At 42.4% G+C, this 17897-nt stretch overlaps 1 protein-coding gene and 1 pseudogene across 1 annotated transcript in view; both read left to right on the top strand.

Annotated features, from left to right (window-relative positions):
- Positions 1–17897, top strand: part of KIF11 (kinesin family member 11) — a 37789-nt gene continuing 19892 nt past the window's right edge. Inside the window, exons 1-11 of the mRNA XM_040970314.1 lie at positions 1–168; positions 3957–4089; positions 4267–4364; positions 4451–4529; positions 6718–6903; positions 7012–7136; positions 9263–9353; positions 9584–9826; positions 12445–12540; positions 14006–14094; positions 16831–16918. Coding sequence (XP_040826248.1) covers positions 92–168; positions 3957–4089; positions 4267–4364; positions 4451–4529; positions 6718–6903; positions 7012–7136; positions 9263–9353; positions 9584–9826; positions 12445–12540; positions 14006–14094; positions 16831–16918 — 1305 coding nt within the window. The 5' untranslated portion in view covers positions 1–91. The remainder of the gene's footprint in view (positions 169–3956; positions 4090–4266; positions 4365–4450; positions 4530–6717; positions 6904–7011; positions 7137–9262; positions 9354–9583; positions 9827–12444; positions 12541–14005; positions 14095–16830; positions 16919–17897) is intronic.
- LOC121149876 lies at positions 2196–2294 on the top strand (annotated as a pseudogene).

Below are 17897 nucleotides of genomic sequence, written 5' to 3'. Positions count from 1 at the left end.
GTCCGAGTCCGTGTCCGCGCCCCTCGGCCCTCCCGGCCGCCCCCAGCCCGCAGCCAGCCTCGGCCTTTTCTGTTTTGGGGCGAGGACGATCATGGCGTCGCAGTCCAATTCGTCCGCGAAGAAGAAAGACGAGAAGGGGAAGAACATCCAGGTGGTGGTGAGATGCAGGTGAGGAGCTGGGGGATGGCGTCGCTCGGGTTTTGTTTTGGAGCCTCTTTGTTGATCGCCCCGCGTTTCGTGAAGCTGCTGTGTGAGAATGCAAAGCTGGCAGGGAGAGGGTTGTGATGAAGGCTTGTCAGGGGAAGCTCTCCGGTAGGAGGAACAGGAGGAAATGTGCTGTTGGACCTGTCACTTTCAGACGCTCGCCTTTGCAGTTTGTCCCTTAGGAAATCGAGCGGCCACCTTCCCTTGCAGGTATTGGCTTACTTGCCTTATCTTTCCCATCCTCTTCACGTCTTAAAAACCCGCGATCGCTTGTCGCCTCCGTCTGTCGAGGGGCAGCGCCCTCCTCTCGGATAGACAGCTGCACATCCCTGTGGTTCTGGCCTGAAAAATGAAGTAATAAAATGAGTTGGTTTTCAGAACAGCGAGGCGACTTGAGGTTGTGGTGATCGTGCTGCTCGTTTCTGTGCTAATCAGAAGAGATAGATTTTAGGATGTTTCTTTCTCCTCTAACTGGTGCCAAGCAACACCTCCATTTTAAAATGGGCCGGTAGAGCAAGAGCTTACTTGTAAAAACTGCTGCTTAAAGAGATTGAGTTATCCAACTTTTTAGGTGCTTTCCATTGTGTGTCTGTAATTAAAAAAAAAAAAAAAAAACTCTTGTCAACAAATTTCTTAGATTGTTGGCGTGATTTGAGTTGTGGATGCTTTTTTAACTAGATGTCAGAGAGGAACTTTGTTGCTGACCTGAAATACAGGTTAGGATGCATAGCAGTTGCACACTGGGGATTTAACAAAATAGGAACCTGCTTAATTTGAATATTGGGAGGGGGGGCGAGAAAAGCACCTACAGTGAATGCAAATTTTAATTTATTTTGGTTGCTTAATGAAGCCAGGCAATGTTTACCTTTTCTGTGTGGTTTTATTTCTTTTTCAAGTGTTAGCTACAAAATCCTTCAGACTTACTAGGTTATGAAGAACAATGTAACAAATGTTTGTGTAGCTGGCCCCCGGAGGAAGAAGCTAGACTGTCCCTGTAGCTGGAGCCTCCGTGTTCCCTGCCCCATCTCCCCCTCCCTCCCTTCATCTGCTTCTGGGCGTTATCTTGAACTTGATGCTTGATTAGCTTCACTCATTTCAAGTCTTGCCTTAGAAGAGAGTTCTTTGATCAATAATAACACGTGTTCAAGTTCTGTCTAATATTTACTATAATTTCAGTATACACATTTTGCTTTTCAGGTCTGCCCTTGGCAGTAGACTTCTGCACTAAACTTTGAGTCAGAGGCTCTGAGTTAGGAAGCCCTGGCAGATTGGCCAGTCTTGTCTTGTAAAGGTCCCGGAGAAGCACACGTGTGGTGTAACTAAAATTCTACACTTTGCAGACTGCATATGGTCTCTGTCGTGTTGTCCTATCTCTTTTTCTTTAATAACTTTGCAGCTGTTTAGGTTGCTCTTGGGTCTTTGGCAAGACCAGGGCCTGGTTTGCTCTGGCTGTGCTGCTGGCTACCTTTCCGATCCCCCTTGGAACTACCCACCCTAATTTTTTTTGTCTGATCTTTATATTTTTTTAAAGATTTATTTATTCATTTTTATTGCAAAGTCAGATATACAGAGAGGAAGAGAAACAGAGAGGAAGATTTGTCCAATGATTCACTCCCCAAGTGAGCGCAATGGCCCAGGGCATTGGGTCTTTGGGTCCCCATAACCCTTTGCTAATCACAGCACTATATAGATGCAAATGGGCTGCTGTCTGGCCCTGGGCACTAGTGTGACTTGCGCCTTGCACTTTCTCCTCTTTCCCAGCTTCCCCGCCCCCGGCAGTTGTCATCCCCCCCCCATCCCTTTAAACAAATGGAGTCCTAGTACAGTTTATCTTTTTGTGACTTATGTTAAGTAACATAATGTTATCCAGGTTCATGCTGTGGCTGTCTGGGTTTTTTTTTTTTTTTCTTTTTAAGAAATGTGTAACATGTTTTGTTCATTCATCTGTCAATAGACACAGTTTTTAGGTTATTACTAAAAATGCTACCTTCGTGTGTGCCACATATAGTAAAATCGGAACGATACAGAGAGAATTAGCTTGGCTCTTGTATAAGGATGACATGCAAATGCGTGAAATGTTCCATATATTTATTATATAAGTAGAAATTTATATAAAAATATATTATGTATAAATAGAAATTTATGTTAAAAGTATATATATAAAATGTTACTTTCCTGGACACAGTGGGTTAATCTGCCACCTGGGACTATAGCATCGCTTCTTATCCCTTTTAATTGCTTTATTTACACCTAATATTTTTATTTCTTTTTTACTAGTTGTCCTCCTCACACTCTCACTGGGTTAGAAATCGCCCTGAGAACAGGAAATCAGTGTTTGCCAATTTTTTTTTTTTTTGTACTTTGTTCATGCTGCATCCCCAGAGTCTAGTACTTGGTGACTTTTGTGGGATGAAGAATTAGCACTTTCCTCTAGGAGAGAACTTGTTTCCCTTCCTCTTCAGTCTCCCTCATCGTTTAACTGCCCTGAGCTTTTATGTACTGGTGGTGTGCAAATAGATGGGTTTGTTGTGATCAGTAGAAACCTTGCAATTTTGCTTTCTTTCTCCTTCCTTCTCTCTCTCTCTCTTTCTTTTCTTTCTTTTCTTTCTTTCTTTTTTTTTTTTTTTAGGATTTATTTATTTTTATTGGAAAGGCAGAGTTATGGAGAGGGAAGGGTCTGCTGGTTCACTCCCCTCATGACTGCAGCTGCCAGACTGGGCCAGTGCAGACCCAGCAGCCAAGAGCCTCTTTGGTGCCTGTGGGTGCAGGGCCCACATGCTTACATCCTCTGTTGTCCTCCCAGGCCATTAGCAAGGATCTGGATCAGAGTGAAGCAGTCAGAACGCCAACCCAGCACCCATGTGAGATGTTTGCAAAACAGTCAGAGGCCTCACCCTTGGTGCCATGGCATCAGCCCCAAACCGTGTAAATTCTAATTGGAGAAGTCTGAGTAAGAAAACAATGGTGTGGTAGAGGGGACCTTGACCCTTTTGCTTGGGCAGTATAGACCTACTCCTGTTGTCACGTTTGAAAAACGGGGCTGCTCGTGTTACCAGCTTCACAGTATTATAGGGACCAAGTGAATTAGTTCACTTAAAGTACCCAGAACCATGAGTACCTGGCATACAGCAGGGTCCTGACTTGTTAGTTATTTCTGACTTTGTGTTACATATTGACTGCTAGATTAGTATGTTAAAAATAGCAGAAATACAACTCCATATCTATGTTTGGCGTTTTGTGCAAGTTAAGTTCTGTTAGCATCTTTTCTAAGAAACCAACAGAAGTATGCTTTATGTATCTTCAGAATAAGCCAATTTTATTTTTAGAATTGAGGTCCTTAGAATTCTAGTATTTACTTTCGCAACATTGTTTAGCACCCACCATTGACGGTATAGTCACAACTTCACATTTAACATTTCTCATTTTGTTAGTTTTTAAAAATATTTGTTTGTTTAAATAAGAGAGAAATGGAAAGAGCTCCCACTTGCTGGTTTATACCCCAGATGCCCGTAACTCCTGAGACTGGTCCATCCAGATAGCCCACGCGGATGGCAGGCAGGAAGGCTACTATCACCTGCCGCCTTCCAGGGTCTATACTGGCAGGAGCTGGATAGAAATGGAACCCAGGACCCTGGACAGGAGATGGAGGCTGCAAGACCAAATGCCTTTTCTAATTAATGTGGGCAGTGAAAATGTCCTTGATAACCTGATAATTGAAAATTCTTCAATACTTTTGTGTATTTTTTTTATAGACCATTTAATATGGCAGAAAAGAAAGTTAACGCCCATTCAGTGGTTGAGTGTGATCATGTACGAAAAGAAGTGAGCGTGCGGACTGGAGGACTGGTCGACAAGAGCTCAAGGAAAACGTACACTTTCGACATGGTATTACCTTCCTACTTCTCAAGTATCCGCTAATGTAATCCTAATATAATTGTTTTGCTAGAAAAATGATACACTTAACACGTTTTAATTCTTTCTTTAAGTATTCCAGTGGGTGGAGACAGTATATTTTGAAAATTATTAGAATGAATAATTTTGAATTTTTAATAATCTTTATAGGTTTTTGGAGCATCTACTAAACAAATTGATGTTTACCGAAGTGTTGTCTGTCCAATTCTGGATGAAGTGATTATGGGTTATAATTGCACCATCTTTGCGTAAGTGGACACTAACTCTCTAGTTGTTGAAAACATTGAGACTGTTGTATTTGCTTTAAATTAAACGCTTCTGTTATTCTTGACAGATATGGGCAAACTGGCACTGGCAAAACCTTCACAATGGAAGGTGAAAGGTCGCCTAATGAAGTGTACACCTGGGAGGAGGTATTTATTCTTTTTTTTTTTTTTTAAAGATTTATTTTTATTATTTTTTTATTGGAAAGGCAGATATACAGAGAGGAGAGACAGAGAGGAAGATCTTCCGTCCGATGATTCACTCCCCAATTGAGCGCAACGGGTCGATACTATGCCAATCCGAAGCCAGGAGCCTCTTCCGGGTCTCCCACACGGGTGCAGGGTCCCAAAGCTTTGGGCTGTCCTCCACTGCTTTCCCGGGTCACAGGCAGGGAGCTGGAAGGGAAGTGGGGCTGCCGGGATTAGAACCGGCGCCCATATGGGTTCCCGGGCGTGCTAGGTGAGGACCTTAACCACTTGCGCCACCGCGCCGGGCCCCGGTATTTATTCTTTAGAACATGTTTTGTCACTACTATGGCTGAAGGGGTTTTTTGTTTTAAGGATTGAGTTGTTTATTTGAAAGACAGGCTTGCAGCTAGAGGGGTAGAGGCAGAGAGAGAGAGACAGACTGACTGAGTTCCTCTCACTGGTTCAATCCCCAAAATGGCTGCAACAGCCAGGACTGAATCAGAATAAAGCCGGAAGCCAGGAGCTTCTTCCAGATATCTTACCTGGATGCAGGGGCCCAAGTACTTGGGTCATCCTCTGCTTTCCTGGGCTCATTAACAGGGAGCTGGGTCGGAAGTGGTGTAGCCATGACTTGAACTTGAGTCTGTATGGAATGCAGACAATGCAGCCTGCAATTTAACTCGCTGCACCACAACACTGGCCCCACTACAGCTGACATTTAGTTGCATAAAACCTGTTTGAGCATTTGTCTTTAAAAAGAGGTCAGAGGGCCTGTCAGCCGTGGCCTAGCGGCTAAAGTCCTCACCTTGAAAGCGCCGGGATCCCATATGGGCGCTGGTTCTAATCCCAGCAGTTCCACTTCCCATCCAGCTCCCTGCTTGTGGTCTGGGAAAGCAGTCGAGGATGGCCCAAAGCCTTGGGAGACCCTGTGCCTGTGTGAGAGACCTGGAGGAGGTTCCTGGCTCTTGGCTTCGGATCAGCATATCACCAGCTATTGCGCTCGCTTGGGGAGTGAATCATTGGATGGAAGATCTTCCTCTCTGTCTCCTCCTCTCTGTATATCTGACTTTCCAATAAAAATAAATATATCTTAAAAAAAAAAAGCACAAAGTCTGCTTGGTGAGGACCAACATATATGACACAGGTAGTCGGAGCAGGGTATAGTAGTGCCTCCTTATTTGTGGGACATCCTTTTCTTTTTAAGATTTATTATTTTTTAAAAAAATTTTCATTGGAAAGTCACATTTACAGAGAGAAGGAGAGACAGAGAAAGATTTTCCATGTACTGGTTCACTCCCCAAGTGGTTGCAATGGTTGGGGCTGAGCCGATCTGAAACAGGAACCAGGAGCTTCTTCCAGGTCTCCCACGTGGGTGCAGGATCTCAAGGCTTTGGGCTGTCCTCGACTGCTTTCCCAGACCACAAGCAGGGAGCTGGATGGGAAGTGCAGCAGCCAGGACACCAGCCAGTACCCATATGGGATAGGTGAGGATTTAGCCACTAGGCTATCCTGGGCACTTTGTAGTATTTAAATATAAGCTATGTACATACATCTCTATAGTTTAAAGCATATTAAGATTATGTATTATACCCAATGCAATGTAAACACCATAAAAATATTGATAGCACTGTATCATTTGGGAGATAATGACAAGAAAAAATTCTACGTGTTCAATATATATGTTTTTCCATGTATTTCCCTTTTATAAAAAGTTCATTTATTTGAAAAGTAGAGTTCAGTGAAGCAGAGACAGAGAAAGAAGGCCCTCCATCCACAGGTAAACTCTCCAAAAGACCTCAGCAGCTACAGCCAGACAAGGCTGCGGCTGGGAGCTTGCAACTCCATCTAGACCCCACATGGTTGGCATCATGTTCTGCTGCCTTCCCAGATACCAGCAGGGGATTGGGTTGCAGTGGGGCGGCTCAGACGTGAATCCATGCTCATATGTGAATCCATGCTCATACGAATGCTGCGCCTTAACTCACATGCAACAACATCATGTGTTTTTCAGATCATGGTTGGCCGAATGGGAGTTTGTGTACTCCATGAACACAGAAGCTAACTGTGCTTATGTTTAAATGTACATTGAAGCTCTTATTATTTGAATAAATATTGTACTCTTTCATTTTCATTAATATTACCATTTCAGGATCCCTTGGCTGGTATAATTCCACGAACTCTTCATCAGATTTTTGAGAAACTTACCGATAATGGTACTGAATTTTCAGTCAAGGTATCTCTATTGGAGATATATAATGAAGAACTTTTTGATCTGCTTAATCCATCTTCTGATGTTTCTGAGAGACTACAGATGTTTGATGATCCTCGCAACAAGGTGACTGAGTCTTTGAGAATAAAATGTCTGAATTTTCATGTAGGAGGCTTTGAAAAGTCATATGCAATTTGTAACATACCTAATGATTTTTTTTTAATATTTAATCAGAGAGGAGTGATAATCAAAGGTTTGGAAGAGATTACAGTCCATAACAAGGATGAAGTCTATCAAATTTTAGAGAAGGGGGCAGCAAAAAGGAAAACTGCCGCTACACTGATGAATGCATACTCTAGGTAAGAAAGCCATCCTCTCACTTCTTTTTTAATTATTTTATTTTGATAATCTTTACATAGTTGATTAGAGCACAAAGGGTCAAGGGCTACAGGAAAGTGGGTAAGACCATTGTTTTCACATTATTATTTTTTTTCTAGATCTGGGGTAAGGGGAGAGATAAAGGGAGAAGCCCCTCCCAGCCTCCGCCATCCTCTCTCTTTACCTTCATGTTCTTATTAGGCGTTACCAGGGTAGGCCAGTGGCACAGCAGTGAAGTCACTGCTCCGGGTACCTGCATCCCGTGTCCCTGGTTGGAGTCTCACATACTCTGCTTCCCAACCAGCTTTCTGTTAATTCATGCCCTGGTGTGTCAGAGGATGGCTAAGTTCCTGGGTTCCCACCTCACAAATGAGAGACCAGGATTGAGTTTCTGACTCCTGGCTTCAGCCGACTATTTCAGGGATATGGAGTATGAGCTAGCAGATGGAAGATCTCTGTTTTTCCAAAACAAAGAAAAAGAATATAAATAAACCAAAAAATTTTGTAAAAAGAATTAGCAACTGAGGAGAAGTCACTGAAGTAGTTAAAGCAATCTGTTACACAGCTGGTTTTGTGCTGTGGCAGTTGGCTTGAGGTTTATATGTTGGGCACCAGTACTAAAAGAAGAAAAGAGAACAAGGCAAGTTGGTTAAAGTAGAAGTATATTAAATCTTTTTTAAAGACTTATTTATTTTTATTGGAAAGTCAGATATACAGAGAGGAGGAGAGACAGAGAGGAAGATCTTCTGTCCAATGATTCACTTCCCAGGTGGCCACAACGGCTGGAGCTGAGCCAATCCAAAGCCAGGAGCTGGGATCTGGCTCTTCCAGGTCTCCCACACGGGCACAGGGTCCCAAGGCTTTGGGCCATCCTCAACTGCTTTCCCAGACCACAAGCAGGGAGCTGGATGGGAAGCAGGGCTGCCAGAACTAGAACTGGTGACTATATGGGATCCTGGCATGCTCAGGATGAGGATTTTAACCACTATGCTATTGCACTGGGCCCTAAATTTTTTTTTTAAATAAAAATTTGTTTATTTATATGAAAGGCAAAGAGGAAGAGACAAATTTTTCATCTGCAGTTTTACTTCCTGGATGACTTCAAAGGCTGGTGCTGGGCCAATCTGAAGCCAGGTACCTGGAGCTCTTTCCCAGGTGCCGTGTGGATGGCAGGACCCAAGTATTTAGACCATCTTCCTCTGCTTTCCCAGTGACTGGTGGAAGTGGAACAGATGGGACCTGAACTGGTGCTTGCTACTATGGAGTGTCAGCTTCTTAGGCAGATGCTCAGCCCTCTAGGCTGCAATTCTAGTACTCAATTTTAAATAATTTGAATGTTTTTTGTTACCGTGATACTTCTTATTAAGTTGTTTTCAATAGCATGAAAGAACTATGAAGAAAATTTAAATTACTGTATTGTTCATTGTGTGTAATGTTAACAAACATGATGATTGCCTGCAAACGCCATTGATGCTGGAAAAAAGGCTATCTTTGGTCAGCTATATAATTTTTGTTTCTCTTAAACAGAAGTTAAATGTCAGTATTTACCATAAGGTAGACTTTTGAACACTGCGTAGTCTGTGGGTGATTATCTTACAGCATTTCATTTAATATTTCTGCTGTTTGAGGGAAGGAGCTACGTATTACACGTGACATTGTTAGAGTAAAGAAATAGACCTTTATGTGGTCACAGCAGTACATGGAGGGGGAGTAGTTTGATAGCCTGCCAGGTGTTGTTGAAATGTGTCATTTGTCCCAAATTCCTGAGATCCTTATTTGTAGGAAGATTGATTGAAAGCCTTCTCTTCTGATACAGAGGCAACTGTCTTTACCTCAGATCACATCCGGTTTGGGGAAGTGCCTGGGAATGCTTTCAGGGTATTGCAACTGGCCCCTGGACAAGGACTCCCATGTAGGCGGAAGATACCGGAAAGTAAAAACCCAAGGAGTCTGTTTCCCTTCTGTCTTCCAATTCATATCGATGCTTCCTGTCTAATACTTTCTTTCTCTGACCTTGTTATTTAGAGCTTCCTTTCCCATTTTCATTGTTCTGTAGGAAGTAAATGTCTTACACGATTGTGACTGGGCAACTTCATTTGTTTTCTAGTCGTTCCCACTCAGTTTTCTCTGTTACAATACATATGAAAGAAACTACAATTGATGGAGAAGAGCTTGTTAAAATTGGAAAGCTGAACCTGGTAAGTATCCACCTTAATGCTACTGTTTGATTCTTGACCACATCGTAGAGCACATGAAAATTTTGTACTTCTAGACCGTCTTTTTGTTTTCTGGGTTAATAGCTTGGTAGAAAAAATTTATGAATTATACAAAAGTCTTGTTGCTCCCTGTTTAGTACATTTTGTGTGTGTGAGAATGAAAGTAGTTGAATCCAAATCTGGCAGGCTAACTTAATTTTTTTAAATCAAAGGTTGATCTTGCTGGAAGTGAAAATATTGGCCGCTCTGGAGCTGTTGACAAGAGAGCCCGGGAAGCTGGAAACATCAACCAGTCGCTGCTGACCTTGGGCAGGGTTATTACTGCTCTTGTGGAGAGAACACCTCATGTCCCTTATCGAGAGTCCAAGCTAACGAGAATCCTCCAGGACTCTCTTGGGGGACGTACAAGAACATCTATAATTGCAACCATTTCTCCTGCATCTCTCAATCTTGAGGTAAACCCTTGAAAGGAAGCTGCAAGTATAGTAACCAAAATTTTTAGTTAACTGTCACAGGATCACGAGTTTTGAGAGCTCATTTACTGATTCATTCTGTGCTAGAGTATATAAGAATCTGGGTGTTGCATATGGACATATATAGGAAGACACTACTGAAAAAATGATCTTTGTTCTTTCTGGTGGAGTTCTTATTAATTGGAAAAGTCACAGAGTGAAGAGGACAGAGAGGCCTTCTGTCCTGAGATTCATTCCCCAAGTGGCTGTAATGGTTAGGATTGACATGGGCCAAAGCCAGCAGCTTCATCCAGGTTTTAACCATGCGTTACAGGAGCCCAGGCACTTGTTAGTGTCATAGAGGCTGCTTAGAGACTACTGAAGGTTGAATTGGGAATAGGGGAAAACCAAGAGAATCAACAAAGGTGAAAAAATCTGTTATTTTCTTGGCATCATCTGCTTTAAACAGAAGTTTTTATGTACTCTGAAATTCCTCTTTTACTTAAAACTTCTTTTCTCAAGGTCTTAATTTTTTTTGTGAGGCAGAGGAAAACATAGGCAGCCAGAGTTCCAATCCAGTAGTTCATTCATCAAATGCCCACAGTGGCTGGGGCCAGGGTTCCCAACTGGGTGGCAATGACCCAAGCACTGGAGCTTTCAGCCCTGCCTCCCAGCATACTGATTAGCAGGAAGAAAGAATCAAAAGCAGAGCTGGGACTCGGATCCAGGCATTCTGATATATGATGCAGGAATTTGGGCTTTCATTCTAAACGTCTTCCTTTACTCTCTGCATGTTTTTAGAATGTTTGTTTGTTTCTCATTTGTATTTGAGAGGCAGAGAGAGTGATACCTTCAAACCACAGATGCCTGCAGTAACAGGGACTGGGCTAGCCTGAAGCCAGCACTCTGGAACTCCATCCAGGTTTCCCATGTTGGTGGCAGAGACCCAAGTGCCTGAGCCATGAACTGCTGACTTACTAGTGTCAACATAAGCAAGAAGCTGAAGGAGAACAGAAGTGGGGCTAAAACCTACACTTTCCATTACATGATGCAGGCATCCCAGACATCAGTTTAAATGTGTGCCACAACACCCATCCCATCCTCTTTGTTTAAAAAAAAAAATGTTTATTGAATTATAATTTACAAACCAGATAGTTCACCCAGTTAAGGTGTAGTAATTCTCTGATTTTGGCGTATTCACAGAATTGTGCCATCCAAATTACGACTTTTTATTATCTCTGAAAAAGGCACTTTACTACTTAAGCAGTACTTTTCATCTCATGTTCCTCACTTCCAACCTCAGGCTACTTCTTTTTGTATCTATGTATTTGCCTATTCTGGATATTTCTTTTTTTTTTTTTAATATTTATTTTTATTGGAAAGTCAGATATACAGAGAGGAGGAGAGACAGAGAGGAAGATCTTTCGTCCAGTGGTTCACTCCCCAAGTGACTACAACGACCAGAGCCGTGCCAATCTGAACCCAGGAGCCTCTCCAGGTCTCCCACGCGAGTGCAGGGTCCCAAGGCCTTGGGCTGTCCTTGATTGCTTTCCCAAGCCACAAGCAGGGAGCTGGATATGGGAAGCGGGGCTGCCGGGATTAGAACCAGTGCCCATATGGGATCCCGGTGCGTTTAAGGCAAAAACTTTAGCCGCTAGGCTACTGTACCGGGCCCTATTCTGGATATTTCTTACAAATGAAATCATATATGCCCTAAAATACTGTCTTGGGGGTATATGAGACAGTGGTTAAGAAGTTTGGGATATTTGAATCCTGTGTGTCCTTGCCTGAGTCCAAGTTCTAACTCTGACTGCGGGTTCCACCTTCCTTCCCTGGAGTGCACCACATACTTGGGTCCCTGCCATCCACATGCAAAACCCAGATTGAGTTCCAGACTCCTGTTCCAGACTTACAACTAGAATTGGCTGGGGCAATTCTAGTTGTAAGTGTTTGAGGAGAAAAGCCGTTTATTCCTCCGTGCCTCAACTCTTGTTCTGCATTCATTGAATTTAAGGCTTGTCTAAGAGAAAAAAAAATATTGGATCTGTTTGTCATACAGATAATGTCTCTGAAATTGAAGAGAATGAAAGAAAGATAAGAATCGTTTGAATTGCTTCCTTTTTTTAAAAGTTATTTTTATTTGTATTTGAAAGGTGGAGTCACATATAGAGAAGGAGAGACAGAAACAGAGAGAAAGAGATAAAGAGGGAGAAATCGGTCTGTCTGTTGGTTCTCTCTCCAAATGATCCCAGTGGCTGGAGCTCAGACAGTCCAAAGCCAGGAGCTTATTCAGGGTCTTGCCACATGTGTGCAGGGTCCCAAGGGCTTGGGACGTCCTTGACTGCTCTCCCAGGCCATTAGCAGAGAGTGGGAGCGGAAGTGGAACAGCTGGGACTGATGGGATGGCAGAAGCTTAATTTGCTATATCACAGTGCAGGCCCAAATTACTTTCTTTTTAAAGATTGGGCATAAAAGACTTAATTAGTTGATTTTTAGATTAATTATAACATTATTATATAGTATGCATTATATTACACATTTATTAAAAAATATGTTTTGCATCATTGAATTCCATTATTGTCTTATTATCTTCAGTAACTAACCTTTTCTTTTGATGACAGGAAACCCTGAGTACATTGGAATATGCACATAGAGCAAAGAACATACTAAATAAGCCTGAAGTTAATCAGAAACTCACCAAAAAAGCTCTTATTAAGGTACTTCAGAACTTTAATGATGTAATCTAATTTTATTTAGTTAATGTGAAAATGGACTGAAACAGATTGCTCTTTCACTTGTTAAACGAGATTTTTTAAGTTGCCTGTGGCTTGCCATGCTTTTTATGGGTGATTTTAACTAAATGTGTTAACGTTAAAATGCTTCTTCCCATCAACTGAGCTGATGCCTTAACAATACTTGCAGTTAGTTATCTTTATAAGAAAACTTGGAATGTATATGCCTCTTTTGGCATACAAAGTTTTTTTTTAAAGATTTCTTAATTTTTATTAGAGGAGCAGATTTACACAGAGAAGGAGAGACAGAAAGATTTTCTGTCTACTGGTTCATTCCCCAAATGGCCCCAATGGCCGAAACTGAACCAATCCAAAACCAGGAGCCAGAAGCTTCTTCCTGTTCTCCCACATGTGTGCAGGGGCCAAAGGCTTTGGGCCATTCTCCACTGCTTTCCTAGGCCATAAGAATTGAGCTGTTTTGGAACTGGGATAGCCAGTACTTGAACCCGTGCCCTATGGGATGTTGCCAGATTAGCCTGTTGAGACACTGTACTGACCCCTAATCCAACACTTTTTGTATGTTTATAGAATAGTATAGCATGATAATTTCATATATATATTTTTTAAAAAGATTGATTTATTTTTATTGGAAAGTCAGATCAACATTATGGAGAGAAGGAAAGGCAGAAAGATCTTCTATTGCTGATTCACTCTGCAAGTGGCTGCAATAGCCAGTTGAGCTGTTCTGAAACTGGGAGCCAAGAGCTTCTTCATGGTCTCCTACATGGATGCAGGGTCCCAAGGCATAGACCCATCCTCTACTACTTTCCCAGGCCATAAGTAGGGAGCTGAATGGGAATTGGAGCAGCTAGGACACAAATCGGTGCCCATGTGGGATGCTGTGCTAAGAGGTGGAGAATTATCCAGTGAGCCATTGTGCTGGCCCCAGTTTGGGAGTTCTCAATATGTTCTAGATGCTCATCTATTACTGCAAAGAAAAGTTTGCAGATATTTTCTGCAAGTACATAGTTTATCTCTGTCTTTTCATGGAGAGCCTAAGTTTTTGGTTCTAGTGTGGTCCAGGGAATTCCCCCCCCCCCCCGCATTTGTATGGATCCAATTCTGGTTGCTTTGTTCCATTGACTTTCTCATGGAACAATGAGTCATTCTTCCCCAGTATTATCTGACTGATTACTGTGCTTACATGTAATTCTTGCATTTGGATAGACAGTTTAAAAGGAAGTTCATTATAATGAGAACGTTCAAAGGAGCTTTGAAAACTGTTGAGAAACTTTATTAGTATTTCTGAATAAACTAATGCTGTGTAGTTACTTTTATCATACTTTATGTTTTAGAAATGTGGGGCTAACGTCATGTTTTTGCTGTATCTTCCCCAAACTGAATGAAAGCAAAGTACTAAATTGACACATCTTTTATTCCTCCTGTGTAGGAATATACGGAAGAGATAGAGCGCCTGAAACGAGATCTCGCTGCAGCCCGAGAGAAAAATGGTGTGTACCTTTCTGAGGAGAATTTTAGGTAAGCTTTAACTATTGGGTCAGTTTGCCAGGAATAAGTGCTTTCTTTCTTTTTTCTCTTTAATGTTATCTTTGTAAAATATTAATTTATGTCTTGTTAACGCTTCCTTTATGGTTGTTTGTCTCCTGAATTTGTGAAGTTGTAAGTCGGACATTACTCAAAATGGCTGGCTATAAGATCTCCTGCACGGGGCCCAGCACAGTGGCCTAGTGCCTAAAGTCCTCGCCTTGCACACACCGGATCCCATATGGGCATTGGTTCTAATCCTGGCAGTCCCACTTCCCATCCAGCTCTCTGCTTGTGGCCTGGGAAAGCAGTCAATTACAACCCAATACCTTGGGGCCCTGCACCTGCGTGGGAGGCCTGGAAGAGTTTGTCTCCTGGGTTCGGATTGGCACAGCTCTGGTCGTTGCAATCACTTGGGGAGTGAATCATCGAACAGAGGTTATTCCTCTCTGTCTTTCCTCCTCTCTGTATATCTGACTTTTCAATAAAAATAGATAAATCTAAAAGCAAAAAAAGATCTCCAGCACCACATTCATTCACAGGGTACGTAAAACAACTCATTTTGCCATTCTCATCTACCTGGTGGTGCTTCAAGACAGCCAGCTTAACTTTTTTTCTCTTATGCTTATTCTTTTTTAGGAATAGTATAAGACTTCATCATTTCTTAAAGATTTGTTTTATTAATTTGCATAGCAGAGCTGCAGAGAGGGCCAAGAAATACAGAGAGGGCTTCAAATTGGCAACATGGGATGCTGGCGTTGCTGACAGCAGCTCAACCCCCTGCACTACTGCACCACTTCCCCCTTTATGCTTTGGTCTTAAAAAAGTAATCAAACACTTTTTGAAAAATGTGTACTCTTTTATTTATTTATTTATTTATTTTAAAGATTTCATTTGTTATTAATTTATTGAAAGACAGAGTTATAGGGCCCGGCGCGGTGGCGCAAGTGGTTAAAGGTCCTCGCCTTGCACGCCTGGGATCCCATATGGGCGCCGGTTCTAATCCCGGCAGCCCCGCTTCCCTTCCAGCTCCCTGCCTGTGGCCTGGGAAAGCAGTCGAGGGCGGCCCAAAGCTTTGGGACCCTGCACCCACGTGGGAGACCCGGAAGAGGCTCCTGGCTTCGGACCGGCATAGTATCGACCCGTTGCGCTCACTTGGGGAGTGAATCATCGGACGGAAGATCTTCCTCTCTGTCTCTCCTCTCTGTATATCCGCCTTTCCAATAAAAAAATAATAAAAATAAATCTTTTAAAAAAAGAAAGAGTTACACAGAGAGGAGATAAAAAACTGCTTCCATCTGCTGGTTCACTCCACGGCAGTTCCTGTCAGTCCGAAGTCAGGAGCCAGGAGCTTCTTCAAGGTCTCTTGACATGGGCTAGTCCAAAGCCAGATGTAAGAGCTCTGGGTCTCCCACATGGGTGCAGAATTCCAAAGCTTTGGACCATCTTCCACTGCTTTCATAGGCCGCAGGCAGGGAGCTGGGTGGAGCAGCCAGGATGCAACCCAGCACCCATATGGAATACAGCCATTTGGGGAGTGAACCATTGGATCCTTTTCTCTGTAACTGACTTTCAATTGAAAATTTAAAATAATAATAATAAATAGATAAATAACGCCTTAAAAATAATCAATAGGTCCAAAAAAATTAAGAATCGTTAGAATAAAAAGCCAGTAGGCCTGTCACATTAGCATAGTGGCTAAAGTTCTTGCCTTGAATGTGCTGGGATCCCATATGGGCACTTGTTTGTGTCCCGGCTGCCCCACTTCCATTCCAGCTCAATACTTGTAACCTGGAAAAGAAGTAGAGGATGGCCCAAGGCCTTGGGACCCTGCACCCGTGTGGGAAACCCAGAAGAACCTTCTGGTATCAGATTGGCTCAGTTCTAGCTTTTGTGACCACTTGGGGAGTAAATCAGCAGATGGAAAATCTTTCTATCTCTCCTTCTCTTTGTAAATCTGACTTTCCAAGAAAAATGAATTTTAAAATAAAAAAAGCTGGTGGTACGCATAGTAGCTCATTAGTTAAGGTGCTGCATAGCATGTCTACTTGCCATGTTGGAGGAGCTGGGGTTGAGGCTGTCTGCCTCTGTCCAGCTCCTGTTCATCCAGATGGGAGGCAGCAGGTGGTGATCGTGAGGTGAGGCCGTCACCCCCTGGGAGGCCAGGGGCAGTTTCTGGCCCTTGGGTTTAGCTCGGGCCAACTACCTGTTGTGAGCATTTAGAGAGAGAAGCAGAGAGCGTGTAGAAGATCTCTTTTTTTCTTTTGTATAAATATATTTTTTAAAGGATGTGTTTATGTGCTTGCAAGGCAGTTACAGAGAAAGAGGGCAAAGGAAAGAAGGGGATGGGGAGGAAGGAAGAGAGATCTTTTATCCTCTGGTTCACTCTCCAAATGGCTACAGCAGCCGGAGCTGGGCCAAGTCGAGGAGCCAGCCACCCAAGGACTTCAGCCATCTTCCATTGCTTTCCTGGGCACATTAGCAAGGAACTAGACTGCAAGTGGCCTTGGAAAGCAGTGGAGGATGGCCCAAGTTTTGGGAGATCTGCACACATGTCAGAGACCTAGAAGAGGCTCCTGGTTCCTGGCTTCAGATCAGCTCAGTTCTAGCACTGCAGCAGTTTGGGGAAGAGCACCAAGAGTGCCCTTGCTCTCTTACTCTTGGTGTATTTTCTAACTCTGCCTTTCAAATAAAAAAATTAAATTAAAAATATTATAAACTGTATTTTAGAGCTATGAGCGGAAAATTAACTCTTCAAGAAGAACAGATCGTAGAACTGATGGAAAAAATTGCTGCTGTCGAGGAGGAACTAAGTAGGGTAAGTATTCAAAACAATATTTATTACATGAAGAGCAGATAGTAAAAGGGAATTTTTAGAATCATAAGGACTTTCTATTTTTTTTCTTTATTAAGGTTTTTTTCTGAAAGGTTTACACTGAAAGTTATTAACATTTTTACTATTCCTAATGATAATACAAAATGTGTATTTTGATACATTAATGCAACATTGCAAGAAATTAGTCACACATTCCTTAGCAATTGGAATATGTTCAGAAAATATATAGATAGGTGACTTTATTGTTTGAACATTATAGAGTATATTCTCGAAACCTAGATAGACTAGGTCAGTTACTCTAAATGTCCTCTTGCTGTAATCAAGAGAAGAGATATACATGTGATGCTATGAGGCTGTGCTGGTGTAACACGGCACACTGCTTCACAGTAAGCTTTTGGTTTTTTTCTTAAAAATAGAAATACACTCTAAAAATAATTTTAAAATCAAGTAGGTTAGGAAGCAGCTTTGCTGTGTAGCAATTAACGCACTGCCTGCGATGCCAGATCCCATTTGAGTGCCAGTTTGAGTTCTGGCCTATCTACTTCTCATTTAGCTCCTGGCTAATGTGCCTGGGAAAACAGCAGAACATGGTCCAAGTGCTTGGATTTCTGCCACCCATGTAGTAGACCTGGATAAAGTCCCAGGCTCCTGGCTTTGGCGTAGCCAAGCTCCAGCTGTTGTGGCAATCAGGAGGTAAACGTCAGAAGGCAGATCACTCTCTCCCTTTCGCTCAGTCACTCTGCCTTTCAAATGAGTAACTCTTGCTTCTAAATAAATATGCAAGCCAGTAATATAGTCATTTTTTATCAAATATTTTGTCCCATACATAATTGTGTGTGCCATACGAAAAAAACAAATCTTTTTAATTTTTTACTTATTTGAGGGGTAGGGAGAGACAGACAGAGATGTCTCTCCCATTGGTTTGCTTTTCAAATGCCGGCAGAGGCCAGATCTGGACTGG

Source organism: Ochotona curzoniae, unplaced genomic scaffold, assembly GCF_017591425.1.
Source record: "Ochotona curzoniae isolate NIBS_2020 unplaced genomic scaffold, NIBS_Ocur_1.0 scaffold_4763, whole genome shotgun sequence".
NCBI lineage: Eukaryota > Metazoa > Chordata > Mammalia > Lagomorpha > Ochotonidae > Ochotona > Ochotona curzoniae.
The sequence above is the reverse complement of the archived record's forward strand: the minus strand, read 5'-3'. Positions and strand labels throughout refer to the sequence as shown.